At 41.6% G+C, this 17,277-nt stretch overlaps 1 protein-coding gene across 2 annotated transcripts in view; it reads right to left on the minus strand.

Annotated features, from left to right (window-relative positions):
* Window positions 1–16,967, minus strand: part of SELP (selectin P) — a 41,306-nt gene extending 24,339 nt beyond the window's left edge. The window contains exons 1-7 of one of the 2 annotated variants that reach the window (XM_058660611.1): window positions 16,908–16,967; window positions 12,177–12,267; window positions 10,265–10,651; window positions 8,586–8,693; window positions 6,515–6,700; window positions 5,780–5,965; window positions 2,798–2,983 (exon numbers count right to left, since the gene is read on the minus strand). In XM_058660611.1, coding sequence (XP_058516594.1) covers window positions 2,798–2,983; window positions 5,780–5,965; window positions 6,515–6,700; window positions 8,586–8,693; window positions 10,265–10,651; window positions 12,177–12,267; window positions 16,908–16,910 — 1,147 coding nt within the window. In that variant the 5' untranslated portion in view covers window positions 16,911–16,967. Of the gene's footprint in view, window positions 1–2,797; window positions 2,984–5,779; window positions 5,966–6,514; window positions 6,701–8,585; window positions 8,694–10,264; window positions 10,652–12,176; window positions 12,268–16,491; window positions 16,861–16,907 lie in introns of those variants that run through there. The other variant, XM_058660612.1, reaches the window with a different exon arrangement.
* Between the last annotated feature and the right edge of the window lie 310 nt (window positions 16,968–17,277).

Below are 17,277 nucleotides of genomic sequence, written 5' to 3' on the forward strand. Positions count from 1 at the left end.
GTCAGGAAAGGCCACTGTTCCTAGCAGGACAGGAGGTGAACTGAGTAGGGCTGGCTCATGGACCCACTGGTATGTGCAAAATCTGGCATTGGGAGAGGTTCTGATGGAGAAGCCTGGGCAACTCCTCTGGCAGGACACAGTCCCTGCAGGTAAGCGCAAGAAGCATAATAGGAAACAGCCCAGAACAGGCCATGGAAAGTTACCCACTGGCATACATTTGGCATGGGTCAGGGGCAGACCAGACTGAACCAGTTCACATTACCCACTGGTGAATCCAAGCACCAGAACACAGTGTGGGTCAAGCCAGGCTTGGTTGTGACAAAAACCAGTGCACATTATGGAATGCCAAGGTGAGGTTACCTGTACTGGATGTGACAGCAGCACCCAACCAGCACACATGAGAACCAAGGAGGGAGGGGGCAGAGCCAATAGGGGATCTGCGGGGGGGAGGGGGGCTCTCATACTGGAAAGCTACTCCCACTGGAGAGCATGAGCTGCGATGGGGGCAGACCAGACTAGGTAGGGCTACAACACCTGTGGGCCTCATGTGGACTAGATCAGGGGAAAGCCAGGCTGGGCTGATTGTTCCTACTGGTGCAAACAAAAATTAGAGTGGGCGAGGGTTGGCTGGGCTTTGCTGCAGAATCAGCTGGCAGAAGCTGGCACTGGGGCCTAATTCTGTCAAGTTAAACCACAGAACCACCTGGAGAGTGCATAATCCAGGAGTGGGAGTAGAAGGGAAATAGTGGGCTCCTCCATCTTGGGTTACCACTGTCACTGGAGGGCACAAAAACCAGGACAGGGGCTGGGGTGGCTAGACAGGCACTCAGCAACATCTGTGTGGGCTGGATAGTGGAGCTGGTTAGATGGAATTAGGTTTCAATGCCCATTGACATGTATGAGAGCTGAATGGGATGTGGGACAGACTGGACTAGTCTGCTGCACATACTGGCAATCATGGGAACCAGGGTAGGGGGCAGACCTGGTGGGGGTTATTTTGGGTCACGCTGACTAGGCTGCAGCTCACACTGGTTTATGTGAGGGGTGAGTGTGTGCTGGGCAGAATCAGGCTGGACTATAACACCCACTGGTTCCAGTGGAAGACAGGGCTGGAAACAGAATCCACCCAGCAAATGCAACCTCCAGCTGATAGGGGCGATGGACTGTATCGAGCCCTGTACTTGCAAGTACACACAAGAATCTGATCTGGGAACACCTCAGACAAAGTTTGTTTGGAGATCTCCCCTACCGAACTGCCAGACTCAAAACCCTAACCATGAAAAGACAGATGACAGAACATGTCAATCAACTACCCTAGCCATATGTTGGCAGTGAAAAATTGGGCAAACGGAGACTCTAAGATGGACTATGTCAATCAGTGAATTCTTCAGCGACCTCATCATGCTTGGAATGGCGAGATTGGCAGCAATTCATAACTGTTGAATTATCAAAACCACTTGAGCAAGACCCTTGGAGCATGCCCCACATTAGGGACCTGGGATGGGTGGGAGACTGGGTGGGACTTCTCCCTATATCTTCCCTTTACCCCAGATACATGAAAAAAAAAAGCAATATGGAAATAATAGTCATACCAACTTTCCTGTAGCCCCTGAACATTTTGCTCTAATTAACTAAGTAAAGATTGTCAAAAATAAAGAAAAAGGAAAGAAAAAGAAATTGTATGTCATTAAACTCATTCTTCCTCATCCTATTTTATTTGTGAATGATTTTTTAAAATTCTTCATTTTTCATGACACAATTCCTTAGGCTCTGGGATTGTGAATGATTTTTAACTATCCTAAGTACCTCATGTATGTGGAATAACACAACATTTGTCTTTGTGCCTGGCTTACTCTGCTTAACATAATGTCCACAAGGTTCCTCCACATTTAATATGTATCTGAACTCCCTTCCTTCTAAGGCTAAATAATATTCCATTGTTTGTATATAGCCATTTTACTTACACATTTGTTTGTGAGTAGATACCTAAGGTTCTTCTTTACTTTACCCATTGTGAACAATTCTGTCATAAACATGTGTGTAAAAATAGCTTAAGATCCACACAAAAGCAATTACCTCTGTTTAAAAATCAAGCTATACTAAGACCTAGCAACTCACATAAGTTTCCCCAGGGTCTCAGTAAATCACAACATGGAATGAAAACAATTTACTTCTGGAACATGAATTCTTTATGTAAATCATCATCATCATCATCATCATCATCAACTTTCCTTCCTCCCTGTGCCTTACTACTTACATATGAGCAAAACATTGAAAACATGAAATATTGAGAGAGTATCATTTTGACAAATCTAACCAATGCTGTTTAGGTAATGTTGTCATAATCATTATGTTTCTTATGAAACTAACAACAGTTTTAAAGTTGTTTTTACATACACTAATTCAAAAGTACTAATGAAGTATGTACTAGTATTTTGCATTCAAGCCTCACACACTTTATAGATTAACGACAGGAAATGGTAGAACTGGACTCCGTCTATTGCGCTTCCAACATTCCATGCCGTCCCTCAGGTTTTGTTCCTTTTCCATAACTTCTGCTTGTTACTGGACAAACAATTCTTTCCATGAATGTTAATCAAAGTAACACTTAGCTGATTATGCTGTAATGAACATGGTTGCCTAGACTGGTTTTGCTCACCACATCATCCCTAATGATCTAGCACACAGTAGGTTCTTTGTGGATGTGTAATGAACAAATGAATGACAGTGTTACATATAGATGTTGATGTCTTTAGTGACCAGGAGGCAGAGAAGGAATGTTTCAATGCCACAGTACCTTGACAGACGGGGGCCGGAGCTGTCCACTCTCCTGAGTCGGCGCATTGAACTGCATCAGCTCCTTGCAGCACAAAGCCCTCGGCACAGTGGAAGCTACACTTGGTGTTGTACAGAAATGCTCTTTCAGACGGGGAGCAATCCATGATTCCGTGTGCAGGACTCTCCAGTGGCTTACATGTAGTTGCTAAATGGAGAAAGTTGTCTGAAGTTGGGTAACAGAAGGGCCCAGGTCTTCTCCCTCTTCTAACAGGGAATCTACCTGAAACACCTCATAATTTGCTTTACCTGGCTCCCTCTCACTTGCCCTCTGGTCTGTACTTAGGGTTCCTTTCCTCAGCAAGCCCTCCATTCCCACGTTCATGGCGTTAGGAACACCTCCTATGAGTCCCATAGCTACTATCCCTGTGCTGTTGGTGCATCATTGTGGTTCTTTCCCACTGTCCCACAGTCTCCTTGAGACTGCTTGGTCATACAGAGTTGTCTCACAGAGCCTAGAACAGTGTTGAGTTTACAGAAGGTGCTCACTAAATACTCAGCTTCAAGTGCCAGGAGAGTTCAGCCTAGGAGAGTTCCTGAACACTAAGATTAAGCCCCAAGTGACCTCAGTGCTGATACGCAGTTCTTCTCTAGGCTATTTTTGGAGTTTTGCAGGGAACAGAAATTACCTTTCTCCCTGGGCTTTCCCAGGGATTTTCAGTTTTCATTTCGTGTTTGTATTTATGTGTGTCCGTGTTTGTGTGTGTTCTATTTCTAGAAAACCAGGTCATCCTAAGCAACTTGGAAAGGGGGTGGGAGAGCAGTGAAATCTTCCACCCCCTTAGTAGGACGGAGGAACACGTGAAGTATAACCTATCGGGAACATAACAGGTAACTCATAGACAGCAGACTCGAATCAGTATTAGACAATAGTAAAACTACAAAGACATATAGGGGCAATCAGGAGCGATCCTGACAACCTCTTAACAGGAGGTCATGGGCACAGTGCAGGGGGGCACCCCAGAGTGGAGCAGGTGGACAGGAGGTGGCTAGTATCCCAACCCTGGAGACTCCCGGATCCTCACCAAGGACTATTAGTACGGCCATCAAGGAATACGTCCCAACTGCCAAAGAGATCACGGGAAATTGGAGTGCCTACGGAGGTCAAGAATTCTGAGGTCACTCCCCATTTGGATCTACCACATGGGATGGAAAGAGCCCAAATCCTTGCTCGCAGGATCCAAGGGCATCGGAACAACAGTCAGGAGCCTTGAGCGGTCCACAGAAACAGAAGAACAGTAAGCTTCCTTCGGAACTAGGGAGAGGAGCTTTCTCTGGTCCTTACTTAGTTCCAACTTTGGATCCCAACTCTCCCTGGCAATGACCATCAGGGTAGCTCCAGAGCCCCCGCCCCAAAACACACGCACACACACACGCACACACACCACACACACATACACACATTAGAATAGATACACAGAAAACAACAAGGAAAACCTAGAACCAGACAGGAAACAGTCAGCGTGGACACACACATACCTTACTAGGTGGGACACAAAGATTAGTTACTCCGCCCTAAGGTATTGAAGATTTCTCTGCACACCCCTCCTAAAACTGGTCTGCACTTCATCTGTTGACAAATGCCTTGTTAGAGTTATAAGCCAGTTTAGACTATCCCAAAATCTGCCAGATTCAGTAAAATTATGATTTAACTCTAAAAACTGCTAAATACTAAAATGAAAATAGACACGAGACAGCTGAATAGTACCCTATAGCCATTTTAAGGCATATAGAAGCCAGTTGTATATAAACTAAAATTGAAATGTCAGTGAAGTAGTCATAGGATGTGGTTAAGAACTTGCATTTTTTAAAACATATTTGTTACTCAATATCATGTCAAATAATTCCACAATGTTGTAAATTGTTGTTGATGTTATGTTGGGTCTTTTAATTGATTGGGAGGATATTCTGCCAGCTCTGCCTTCAGACCAGAGATGGTCACCCCAAGAAGCCATTGAATTCATCTGGATAATAAGATGCTGGACTCCATGCTTGATATATGCTTGCAATGAAAGAATCTTGACTGAATTTGAACTGTAATATTGCACCAAATTGGAGGAGTCTACCATGGGTGGAGGGTTTAGGGAGGAGTGGGGGAAATCCCACAGCCTATGAAACTGCGTCACATAATGCAATGTAATTAATGTAAATAAATAAATAAATATAGAAAAAAGAACAGAAAAAAAAAAAGAAAACCAGGTCATTTGAGGAACAGAAATCTTCCACAACCTCTATCTCACCTTACAGATGAAGAAAAAATGATTTAGAGATGTTTTATGATTTCCCAAAACTCTCATAGCTACAAAGTGCCAGAATTGGGCTCAGAGTCCAGGTCTGAGAATTCACTGATTCAATCTTTTTAATTTCCTGCCTCTACACCCAATAACCCTTCTCAAACCCTTCCCCCAGACACACCATGACTGAAAAAAAAAGTTGTGGATGTGAGGCAATAACATAGAATTCAGTTTCATGGAGTTATGTAATTAACCAGGATTGCATCAGCAGGTTTATCTTTTTAAGATCTTATAGGATTTTAAAGATTACTTATTCGAAATGCAGAGAGAGAGAGAGAGAAAGGGAGAGAGAGAGAGGAAGAGAGAGAGAGGGAGAAAGAGCGCCACAACTACGACTTGTTTGGAAGTGTGAGGTGCTAGCCTACAGCTTGTCTGTGCCAGTGGGGCAGGAAAAGAAACAAAACAGGCACAAAGTCAAGCCGATCGAGTGCCCAGCTTTTTGTTAGGTACTTTAGACCAGCTATTTTATCACAGGAGTTTTATACACCTTACTCCATATAAAAGCACCTTGCAATTCTTAACTCTGTTTCACAGAGGAGAAAACTCATGGTCCCAGAGGCTGTGCCACTTACTCCAATGCCAGAACCTAGAGGAGATATCTCATTCTAACATTGGGAGTACTTGGCTTTTCTCCAGAATAAGAATCCTACCTTCACAGGTGGGCAAGGGTGAGGTCCACTGGCCAGCTCCAGTGCAGTATAGTGTGTCTAAGCCTCTTACTCGATAGCCAGTTTGGCACTCAAATTTGCAGCTGGAGCCATATGCAAAATCCGCAAGTGGATGAGCACAGTCCATGGTTGCTTTGTTAGGGGTTTCCAGAGGCTGACACTGCACAACTGTAAAGGAGACCCAAAGAAAGAGAAAGGAAATGAGGAAGGAGAAAAACCAGGCAGAGAAATGAAATGCAACGGTGAAGAGCCACTCTGGAAACTGAGTGCTGGCGCTGTGGCATAGTAGATAAAGCCACTGCCAGTAACACTGAACATATGTGCATATAGTGTGTGTGTGTGTGTGTGTGTGAATATATGGATGCCGGCTTGTATCTCAGCTGCTCCATTTCCATTCGAGCTCTCTGTTAATGGCCTGAGAAAAGCAGAGGAGAATGGCCCGATAGTTTGAACCCCTGTCACCCACATTGGAGACCAGATGAAACATCAGGCTCCTGGCTTTGGCCTGACCCAGAGCTGGCAGCTGTGGGCGTCAGAGGAGGGAATAAATGATAGATAAATGATCTCTTTCTGTGTTTCCTCCTCCCTCTTCAGCTAGGACTTAAAAATTACACACACACACACTCATTATTTCCCACTTTTTAAAATTGAGACAGTCCAGTCCTCACCTCCTAATTCTGGCTCATCATGAGGAGGGAAAGCTTGGGATCCTCATACCTACACACTGTGGGAGCTCATTGTCCCACAGTCCAGAGGCCAAGCATTGCAGCGTGCTGGGTCCGCTCAGGTGGTATCCTTCAGTGCAGCGGAAACTGCACTGTGAGTGGAGGGAGAATGTTTGCAGAGGGTGGCTGCAGTTCATGAGGCCATGTTCTGGGACATCAAGTGTTCCACATTCTCTGACTGTAGGGGACAAAATGTTGGTGTTTATCATTTTCTTTTTCATTTCAGAGTTGAAGACAACATGGAGATATTATTTATTTGGATGGGAGTGAGAAAGCGAAACAGATAGACAGACTGATTTTTCATGTGCAGAAGCCAAGGTTGGACCAAGCAGAAACCAGGACCCAGGAACTGCACACTACTGCTTACGTGCGTGGCAGGTACCTGAGTAGTTGAACGTTTACCTTTTGCTTCCCAGAGTCTAGTTCACAGGATGTCAGAATTGGGAATTGGGTCAGGACTTGAATCCAAGTACTCCAGTGCGTGATGCAGCAATGCTAAATGCTGTTGGAATCACTGTGCCAAATACCTCCCCTTGGACATTTGTCTCTGGTTTACTTTTTAATTGGCAGGATGATTAGACAGCTTTGTCAAGTACAGTGTGATGTTTTGGTAAATGTATACATTGTTTCATGATCAAGATAACTGGATTATACATCATTTCAACTATGTGTAACTTATTTGTAGTTTGAACATTCAGAAGCATGTCTTCTGTTTTGGGGCTACTTGATACAGTATTTAATATGCTGGGTCACTCTTCTGTGTAGTAATATTTCAGCATTTACTCATCTTATCTGATTACACCATTGTACCCAGCAACCAATTTCTCTCCACACCTGCCTGTCTCTTAAATTCCTTGGTCTCTGTAATAACCACCACTCTTCTCTTACGTGTATGGAACTACTGGGGTATTAGTACAAAAAAAGTATTTAAAAATACTATAGAGAAGTTTATAAAAAACATGTTCCAGGGCTGGCATGGTGTTGCAATTAGTGTAATGAAGATATATTACAATATGTATCGCTACTTCTGAATAAAAAGTAGGCTCCAAAGAAGCTGTTAAGTATGTCTTGACACTAGGATGCTGGACTTTCTACCCTTGTCTATACCCACAATGTCATGATACACCTAAACAGAAGAATGATGGAGTTGTGACTTTTGTTGAAGGATTCTACTATTGCAATAACATGGAGGAAAACGGGGGTCGAGGGGCTGTAGACAATGGAAAGAACCTAAGAAGCTCTATCATGAAAAAAATTGTTTAAGTTAATATAAAATTAAAATAAATGAGCAAATGATGTTACCTGTGATGTTGGCATCCCATGTGAATACCTAACTTGAATCCTAACGATGTAAATCCAGTTATCTGATAGTGCATCTGGAAAAGCATGGCCCAAGTACCTGGGGTCTTGCAACTGATGTGGGAGACCTGGACGGTTCCTGGCTGCTGGCTCCAGGTTTAAGCATAGTTCAACTATTGTTGTGGCCATTTGCAGAGTGAACCAACAAAAAATCTCTCTATGTTTGGCTCTCTCTCTTCTCTCTCTCTCTGTCTTTCATATATATCAATACATCTTTAAAAAGTATTTACATCCAAATAAACATCCTTTAATTCTTTTTTTCATGAAGTTCTTGGGGGTACCCTCTTACTTGTTTGACATCTTAATAATTCTGTTTCTAGGCCTCCAACCATTTTCACTTCAGTTAATTTACTGTCCATCTTTACTGCAGTTTTTGTATCAGTTGCCTCCTGAGAAGTCATGTTCTTTCACTAGTTTTATTTCAAACAATCAAAATTAACATGAAAGGGTTTCCTTTACCTTCCCATTTTCCCCTTTGAAATATTATCTTAAAGAATAGAATATTTTTGTCCAGAGTGTATATAGGGACAATCTGAAGGATTCAGAGAAGAGATGGTGGAGGGCAGGGTTTGGATTCAGAGTTTTTGCTCACTGGGACTAGGACAACTCTTATCTCTCTGGTAAGTCTCCAACATGAACTTCAAAGCATCATCTCTTACAAAAGACCAATAACTGAAATGTTATCAGCCAAATGGAAACCTCACCATGTTCACATTCTGGTCCATAGAACCCAGGGTAGCAGGAGCAGGTGTAATTCCCAATAGTCTCAATACACTCCCCTTGATGGTTGCAGGATGTTTCCTGGCAGGAAGCTGCATAGATACACAAGAATCAGAAACATAAGGATTCAGAAAAGAAAAAACTTGAGACTCAGCTCTTTAGTGTAGGAATGAGCTGGCCAGACCACAGAGAATTGCAGTGTCATTGACAACCAACCTGTTTTCCACAAAAGACATTACGGCAATTTGCTGGAGTACTGCTCTATTTAGTGTTTCTTAAGAAGAGCTGAGAATGTGTGTCCACCGAGGGACAAATGTAACCATGAATGGATGTGTGGACAGAGAAACTCCTCTGTCTAGTAAAAATGAGCTACGGTTTTCCAATCAAGAGTACTGAAAGAGTTGTGTCATTGTGGAAGTCCCCATGCCAGATATTAGAGCATGGAGGCTAGAAACCAGATGTGAAGATGGGGCAGAGTCATGCCTATCTTCTGTGTGAACTTACGCAGGACATTTTTCTGATCCTAGATTCCTAATGTTAGGGTCAAAACTACGCCACCTTTGCTTGCTTCAGATAGATGCTCAGTACGATAAGGTACAGGAACGAAGGAGCCACATGAGACATTTAAGACCTGCTTAAAGAAGAAATGTCCTATGGGAAGCTGTTTTGTGAGCCTCACTTTCCCAGGTTTAAATGGTTTAAGAGCACCACTGCTCTTTTAGGTCCTTGTCACTAAATCTGTGACACTTGTGTGACAGAATAAGAAAGACCAGAATTCCTTCCCTACAAAAAGAGCCTCAGAGAGCATATTAAGTTATTGAAGGATTAGTATTTCAATAGATATCATGACAGCACTGAGATGTTTTTACCGACATTTCTATTAATAAGGTTAGAACTGGAGGCAAGATGTGCTGGACTTCTTTCTGTTGGTCATCTCCTCTATGCTAAGCTGTAGGTACATGTTGATCCATCTTGGCATATTTTACAAAGAGAAAATACATATGATACATAGAAGATTGTGTTAGTTTCTACGTTCCTTCTCACATGTACATGCCTACTGACTCTGAACCAGGGGAACTGAGACGCAAATAGTCAACAGCATCTCACCTTCAGTTCCTTCTTCCCTTTGCTACACTATCCAATAGTTCACCGCATGAAACTCCGGTATTGAAGATATGCTGTTGCTGAAAATCCGTTCATATTCCGCAGTCCTTAGGCTTGTATTCAAACTTTCTCACGAAAACATGGAGTAATGAATGTGGTAGCATAAATAATCAAAAACATCAACTTTGGAGTTTTCCTGAATTTGCAACCATCTCCACCATCAATAAGCTTAGACCTTCGGCAGATGACTTCATAACTCTGATCCTTGACATTATCATTAAAAATAGGAATAATAGAAGAATCTGACTGATGGGGTGGTCATAAAGAATAAACCCAATCAATACTGAATAAACCAATGGTGCATTCACTACAAACATTCAATAAATGACAGTTATAGGTCAAGGATAAATTCCTTTTCAGCTGAGCTCTCTCTTACGTTAGGGCAATGTGCTGCAAATGCCCTAGGTCTAACATTTTGGCGTTGACCCTGTGGTGACAGTGACCAACCAGGGCAGGCATCTGCTCTAACAACAAAGATGCAGTGTGAAGAAGGTCTTACCTGTGTAGCACAGTGCCCGCTTTTTTTTCCTGCAGGGATCATCATTCCACTTGCCAGGAGCAGTCGGACTTTTGATGTAGATCTCCACACAGTCTTCGTTGTTCTTCTTGTTGTTGGGCTCATTGTCAGCCCAGTTCTCAGCCTCTATGGTGAGGGGTTTTTTCGTTCCCACCCACATCCACTTATCATGGATTTTTCGGATCCCAATCCAGTAGTAATATTTGTAGTAGGGTATGATGTCATTGAGGTGAGCAATTTCATTTTTATTCTGGATGGCCACTAAATCTGTGTAATATTTCTGGCAGAATGCCCGGGAGTAATTCCATGAGTATCCTTTTACGCTATAATTATAGGTCCATGCTTCTACTTCTTTCCAATTTGTTAACTCTAGTATAAAGAAGAGTGAGGGCCAGATTAGCATCTCTAGCCAGAAGGAGGCTATGAGCCTAAATATATATCCATGTAATCAGATAAATACCCAAAATATAATTATTGTTCTCTATTATGATAGTTTTACTGAAAAAGAGTGTTTTTTATACTTCAGTTGTTAGTGCATTCAAATTCAGAATTGAAAAGCTTTTTCCTTTGAGAACTTTTCGTGTTAAAGATTCAGAAACGTAAGATTCCAGAGTTGAAGAGACTGTTGAGGTTGTTTGATTTGCTCATACTGATTTATAAGTGAAGGAAAGGCCAAGCAATTTGCCAAAATCCAACTTAATGGCACAAACATGTCTTGGTGGCAGATTCTTCCCCTTCTAGTGAAAACTAAAATGTTTTCTGAGTTAGAGCCTGTCCAGTGTTCCAGCTTCATACCTACTATATTTATTTTATTAATAAGAGAAAACATCTGCTTCTGTGCCCTCTCCCATGCTGTCTCTGTTATCCTCGCTCTTCTCCCTTCTTACTCTCCCTACTCTCCATGACATCTTCAAGAAGGTTGTGGGCTCCTTCCCTAGCCTTCCATTGCATCGCATCCCAGCTTCTGTCATTGTTAATAGCCACATATACCGTCTATTTCTCTGCTAAATTCCAAATGTGCTAGACTGTGAATCCTTCATTATGATTTCTTTTTAAGCACTGGATTCTTAGCCTCCAATATAGAACTACTTCATGCGCATTCAAGATAGGTAGTTATTGGATGAGTGAAACATAAAAAGTTTGGGGCAGGAATAGATACCAGATATATTATTCTATTCCTCTGTGTCTTATGACTCACTGTTAAAACCAGAGTTCAAAACAGTCTTTCTTTACAAATATTTGTGACATCAAATGCAACAAAGAATGTGCCCTTTGAAAGGCTAAAGACACTATGATGCAAATTACTGTTATTGTAACCTGTGGCAGTGCAGTGAGCAAAAGAGGCTAGTTCCCATGTGAGAAGATATACAATGCAAGCAATCAAGCCTGGAAATTGCTGCCTTTCCTGTTTATAAAACCTGTTGCTATTCAACCCTTTCTCATCTGCTGTTCGCCTAAGGATCAGTTGTATTTGTACCTTCCTCACAGATACCTGTACAAAATTGTTTTGCCATAAAACTTCATTCTGATTTAGCCAGGACCACATTTTGACTTTACGTTGAACAATGTAAAAATGAATACATTCTGTATTAAAACATTTCCTTGTGACTCCAAAGAATGTGGATTTTTAAAAGAAATTAAAATGTTTTAGGGCAACTCTAAAAGCATTGTGGGACTCTGCCTATTGTGCCTAATAGAACAGTTGTTCTTGGATGTATCTGTGCATATTCTTTCTGAAGCCTTTTTCTACCAGCATATTGGCATTAGGTGTTTATCCTCCAGGAATCTAGGCTTGGCTGGTTTTCCCATGCCTCATGACTGCCTGCATTCCTAAACTCCTCCTGTTTGCCTCTAGCGTACAGCCCATCTGCTCAAAAGGTAGCACAACATTTACCGGTGATCAAAGCACTAAAGTACAAGAGTTGGGCAGCTCCAAAGATCACACTCAGGATTCTCTGGCTCCAGATGGCTTTTAGGCAGCTGGCCTGAAACAAGAAAAAGAAAAGCCCTATTATTACCGATGTACTACAAGTACGGCCTACAAAATTATCAACAGTAACAGCTATGCTGAGCTAATATTCAGGAGTGGCACAAAGTCTCTGCTTTCCCTTCTCTCTCCTTGTTATGCTTCTGAGTCCCAAATGGGCGCTGAACTGGATGACAGTAAGAAGAGAGCTGTTTCTGTTGATGTTGCTCATGTATTCAACACATTTTGAGTAAATTCTTTGTGTCATCAATACATTTCTTTCATGGTATGTTTTTAATATGCTTAGGAGAAAAATAATGACATGGGATGGGCATTTGGTTTAGTGATTAAGTTGCCAGCTAGCCACATCCCACATTGAAAGGCCTGTGTCAATATTGGCTATGTCTCCTGATTCAACTTCCTACTAAAGTGAGTATGGAGCAGGAATTCCAATGGATCTAGGAACTGGTTCTCCTGTCATCCATGTAGGAGACCTGGATTGAGGCTTTGGAGCCCCCTCCCTGTCTCCTTCAAGCACTTGCATAATAAACCAGCAGATGGGAGCTCTGTGGTCTCATTGACTCTGTCTTTTGAAAAACATTTAAAGAAAAACACTGAATATGCGAATATGACTGTCATTATTACACAATATTCTCCTTTTAAAAATTGGTGTATCAGGGACATTGCAATGGCTCAACTGCCTAATCTCTCAGCACAAGTGCTAGCATTCCCATATGGGTTCTGGTTCACGTCCTGTTTGCTCCATTTCCCTTAAACTCAGTGCTTATGGTCTGGGAAAACAGCAGAGGATTGTCTAAAGCCTTGGAACCCTGTGCCCACAAGGGAGACCTGGAAGACTTTCAAATAACAATAAGGAATAAGAGGAAGTCACATGAGAACTTGATTCACAGAAATAATATCAATAATATCAAACATACATTTTGATGTACAAAATACTCATTAATTATGCATACAGTGCAATCTATTTTGTGTTGATCTGTTTTTTCTGCTTGTTTTACCTTTTCGATATATATATATATATATTTGCAAGACTATTTAATACTTAGTATATATTTAGAAGTTATTCATGTTTATACATATTTAATATTTCGTTGACTATATAGTAAACTTATGCCCCTTGGATCTGTACCTACTTATTTTTTTCATGAGCTCCCCTTTGTTGGGATTTTTATCAAGCTCAACACTTGAAAGCCTTTTAAATAAATATGCCTTAGAAATGTTTATCTTTCCCAATTTTCTCATATTGCACATAAAAATGTAGAAGCTTGGCGCATCTTATACCACATGTTCAGAATGACAGCAGCAGAACCTGACTTTGAATAAGAGTTCTGTTTATTCTCCCATTTTGCCTCAATAAATATCCAGGCAAATTCATGCTGTGTTGCTGCTGTGGACCACAAAGTGTCTGACATGTACTTTCTTCACTTCTTTATCTTATCTTCACTCTCCATCACTCTGCCCCACCAACCAAAAACTTCTTATGTAAATCTTATCACTCATCTCAAAATTGCCAAATCAAAGAAAGGTCAGGCCTTATTTGCCAAGCCTTTAGTGTAGCAATGTAGACATCTGGCCACTTCCTCTTCCATCAGCTCTCTGCCTTGACAGCTGAGGTAAGGCATTCCTTGGGTTCCCACCTCTCCTTGTGCCTTCTTACAGCCATTTGTTTGCCAACTGCCCCCGAGAAGTAACTCCCTTTCTGACCTTCCTCCTGAACTTGAGGTTCACAATGTAAACCTATAAATATACAGCTGGAGGGAGTTACCACCAGTCTCACATTTGCATCTCCACCCATTGTAGAATGCATGCTTAATAACTGACAAATATTCTATGCATAGACGGGTGACTGTGCGGCATATAGTTATTTTAATATTTCTGTATAATATTAAGCATAAGTGAATGGATGAATAAAAATTAAATGATGAAAAATAATATAGAAAAGTATTAAATAGGACAATAATTAATAAATATGACTAAGTACCTTAGAGTGACAGTAGTCACACAATCTAAGTAAATTGTCTTATGCTTATAAGATCATAGAAAAGATGTTAAATATATTCTTGCTAGTTCCTTTCCCCCATACAAAGTAGTAAATACACAAGTTCAATACGTCTAGAAATTTAATGTGCAGCATGGGAACTACAGATTATAAAACCATATTTTATATGGAAGTCAGGATAAATGAGTACATTGTAGCTTTTCTTGCCACACAAAGTGAATAGCAAGATGTTACCTATATGTAATGATAGGTATATTAGTTTGTTTACTTTCTGTTTGTATCCCTTAACATATTGTGTGTCTTAAACATGTCCAGTCAAATTTATTTGACTAAATACAATTGGGCCTTTGAAGAATTATATATACCTACAATTTCCTGGCACTTGGTCTCGTTCTATTTGAATGTGAGAAAAATAAGGGCATAAGATACAATGCCTTCATTCTTTAATAAGAGATTAAATTAGCAATAGTTACTCTCTTACTTTTAGGTATTGGGTGCAGGGGAAAAAAATGGAGGACAAGAAGGAGAATCAAGGACTGTTCCATAAGTGGTATACCTCAGGAGGCCTGGAGGCATCAGACAGAAGATGCTCTTAGAAACAGGGGAAGAGAAAGCAAATTTCAGTCTCACCCTCCGGACTGTGTGTGACTCTGAGAGGCTCTGACATCAGAAGGATCGTACAAAGGATGTGTGGCACCACTGATCCAGCCCCCTCCCCAGCCTGCCCACAGCGACCCTGCAATCTTTCACCAAGTGAGAGCATGCAGGGAAAAGCAAGGATCTCCCCCTCACCTCATAGCTTCTTCCTGTTCAGCCATTCCTGTCTTCTGCCATTACCCCTCAACCATTCTGTTTCCCTCATAATTAAATAATGTATTTACAAGAAAGCATCTTACAGTTCCCCAGAAAGCGCTATTTGTGCCCTGTGCTCTGTGCTCACGTCATCCTTTCCTTCTGTATCTGCCCAGCTCTGAGAGTCATGCGTCTCATCCTCAAAGGAGCTGATCTACCTCCACCTCTTCCACCCCCACAACAAAAGAGATTCTCTGTTATTTCCTATTATTTATTTCAATAAATGTTAAGTATCTACTGTTCCAGGGAAAGAGGCTAAAATGATAAAAATGGATGAAATCCCTGTCCTCATAGGGTGCTTCGGCAGTGAAGAACATTCAAATTTAAAGACATTTAGAAGCAAAATATAAAGCATTTAAGAAACATAGACGTTGGTGTGGCTGGTGTAGAATCAGCAATGGAAAGAAAAAGCTGAAGCCAGTAATAGATCACTACAAGGTAGATATTGAAAGCATTTATGTCGTCTGATTGGTGCTGAAAATTAGGAGGCCCTAAAGGGTAATAGAAAAGGATGGTAGGGGTTAGATACTTCCATGATTTTTACTCAGAATCTAAAAGAGCTCTATGATTCAATATTTTTATATCTTTAAAATAGAGAAGTACGACAAAGAGAATAAAAGAGGAGAGAAATAATTGCTTGTTCGTTTAGCTTGGCAGTTGAGAAGTATGACATTCAAAAAACTTAGACTAAAGAAATCCACATTCCTGTGTCATTGTGGTCCAAACTTGGGACAGACTTGAACTCCTTCCTCTTCTTTCTTTGTTGTCCTCTTGTCCCCATTTTCCCCAATACAGAAAACACCTACTTGAAAAATGCTTTCATATATTAAGCAGGTGGGATGAATCAGGTATATGCACTAGTTTCTTCTTGAGCCCTTAGAAACAAGCCCAAGAGCTAGGACCTGTTTGACTCTTCCCTGGAAGATTTTGGACCCTGGGACACTATGGATTTCTCTGCCTAGTTGATGCAGAGCAGGGATAGAATTAGAGTTGGCCTCTCCTGGCATGTCTCATTTGGGGCAACATAATTGAAGCTGAAAAACTTCATTACCTTTCCATCTTCCCTGGCTCCTAAATCAGCTATACCCCAATTTCTTTTCCTCCCTACAATAAAAACAGCTATCGTTGACTAATTATGCCCCATGCTCAGGTATCATTGGCCTTTACTATCATTCTAAATTAATCCTCACACTAACACTGTGAGGTAGTGTTCCATTTCAAAGTAGAGTGCCATTTCAGAGAGATAGAAATGGAGACATTATAAGGCTTTAGGCTTAGGGCAGAAATTCGAATGATACGAAGATGGACTTAGAGAAAAAAAGGAGGAATGGACATGAGAAACCAACTGTAGGCTTATCGGAGGGCACCCACCAGACTTAGGCTTATCCCAGTGAGAAGAGCAATCCTGGAAAAGGGGCTGACAAGCTTACCAAAATCCACCCAAAAGATCCCAAAATATTCTGCTGAGAAGAACAGCAGCATTAGAGCCAGAGACCGGTGTCCAAGTCCTGAAATAACTTAGCCTGACAGCAGAGACAGGTAAACGAAGGTAGCTTCTGTGAGCCACACAGCTTCATGTATCAATGCAAATAACTGCTTCAACTCACAAGGATGCTTAGAGGTTCCAAGTGAAGAGCAGGTTTAAAAGTGCTTGCCAATCCTAACATAGTCTTCAGTACGAAATTATGATTGCTGCTGCTTTTGACTTTCTGAACCTTTATCTGTCCGTTTCAGCCCCAAACCACATCAACTCATCTACTGCCCATACAGAAGAAAAGCGAACTTACCATCTCCTGTGTGATTTCACTGGCGTTCTGCCCTCTACCTAACCCAAGCTTCTTATAGCCTCATTGCCACGGCCACCACCCGCCCTCCAACCCCAGTGCTGGGCTGTTTAGAAAGTCAACTTCCTATCCACTTTCCAGAATTTCGCCACAGCCCTTCCCATGACTTTAGAATGCTGATAATGCAGCAGTACTGTTGGCAGCTTGGAAAGATCCGTTGCCAAGAGGGTGGGAAATTGCCCCCTCCACGGTGAGTGTGTAGACATCCTAAGATAAGCAATACCCCAGGAAGCAGGGTTTTCTGAATCGGAGATAAATCCCCAATTGAAGGTCATTATTTTGGGAAATATACTTTATATTAATCATCATGCCC

The sequence above is a fragment of the Ochotona princeps genome, chromosome 2 (genome assembly GCF_030435755.1).
Source record: "Ochotona princeps isolate mOchPri1 chromosome 2, mOchPri1.hap1, whole genome shotgun sequence".
Taxonomy (NCBI): Eukaryota; Metazoa; Chordata; class Mammalia; order Lagomorpha; family Ochotonidae; genus Ochotona; species Ochotona princeps.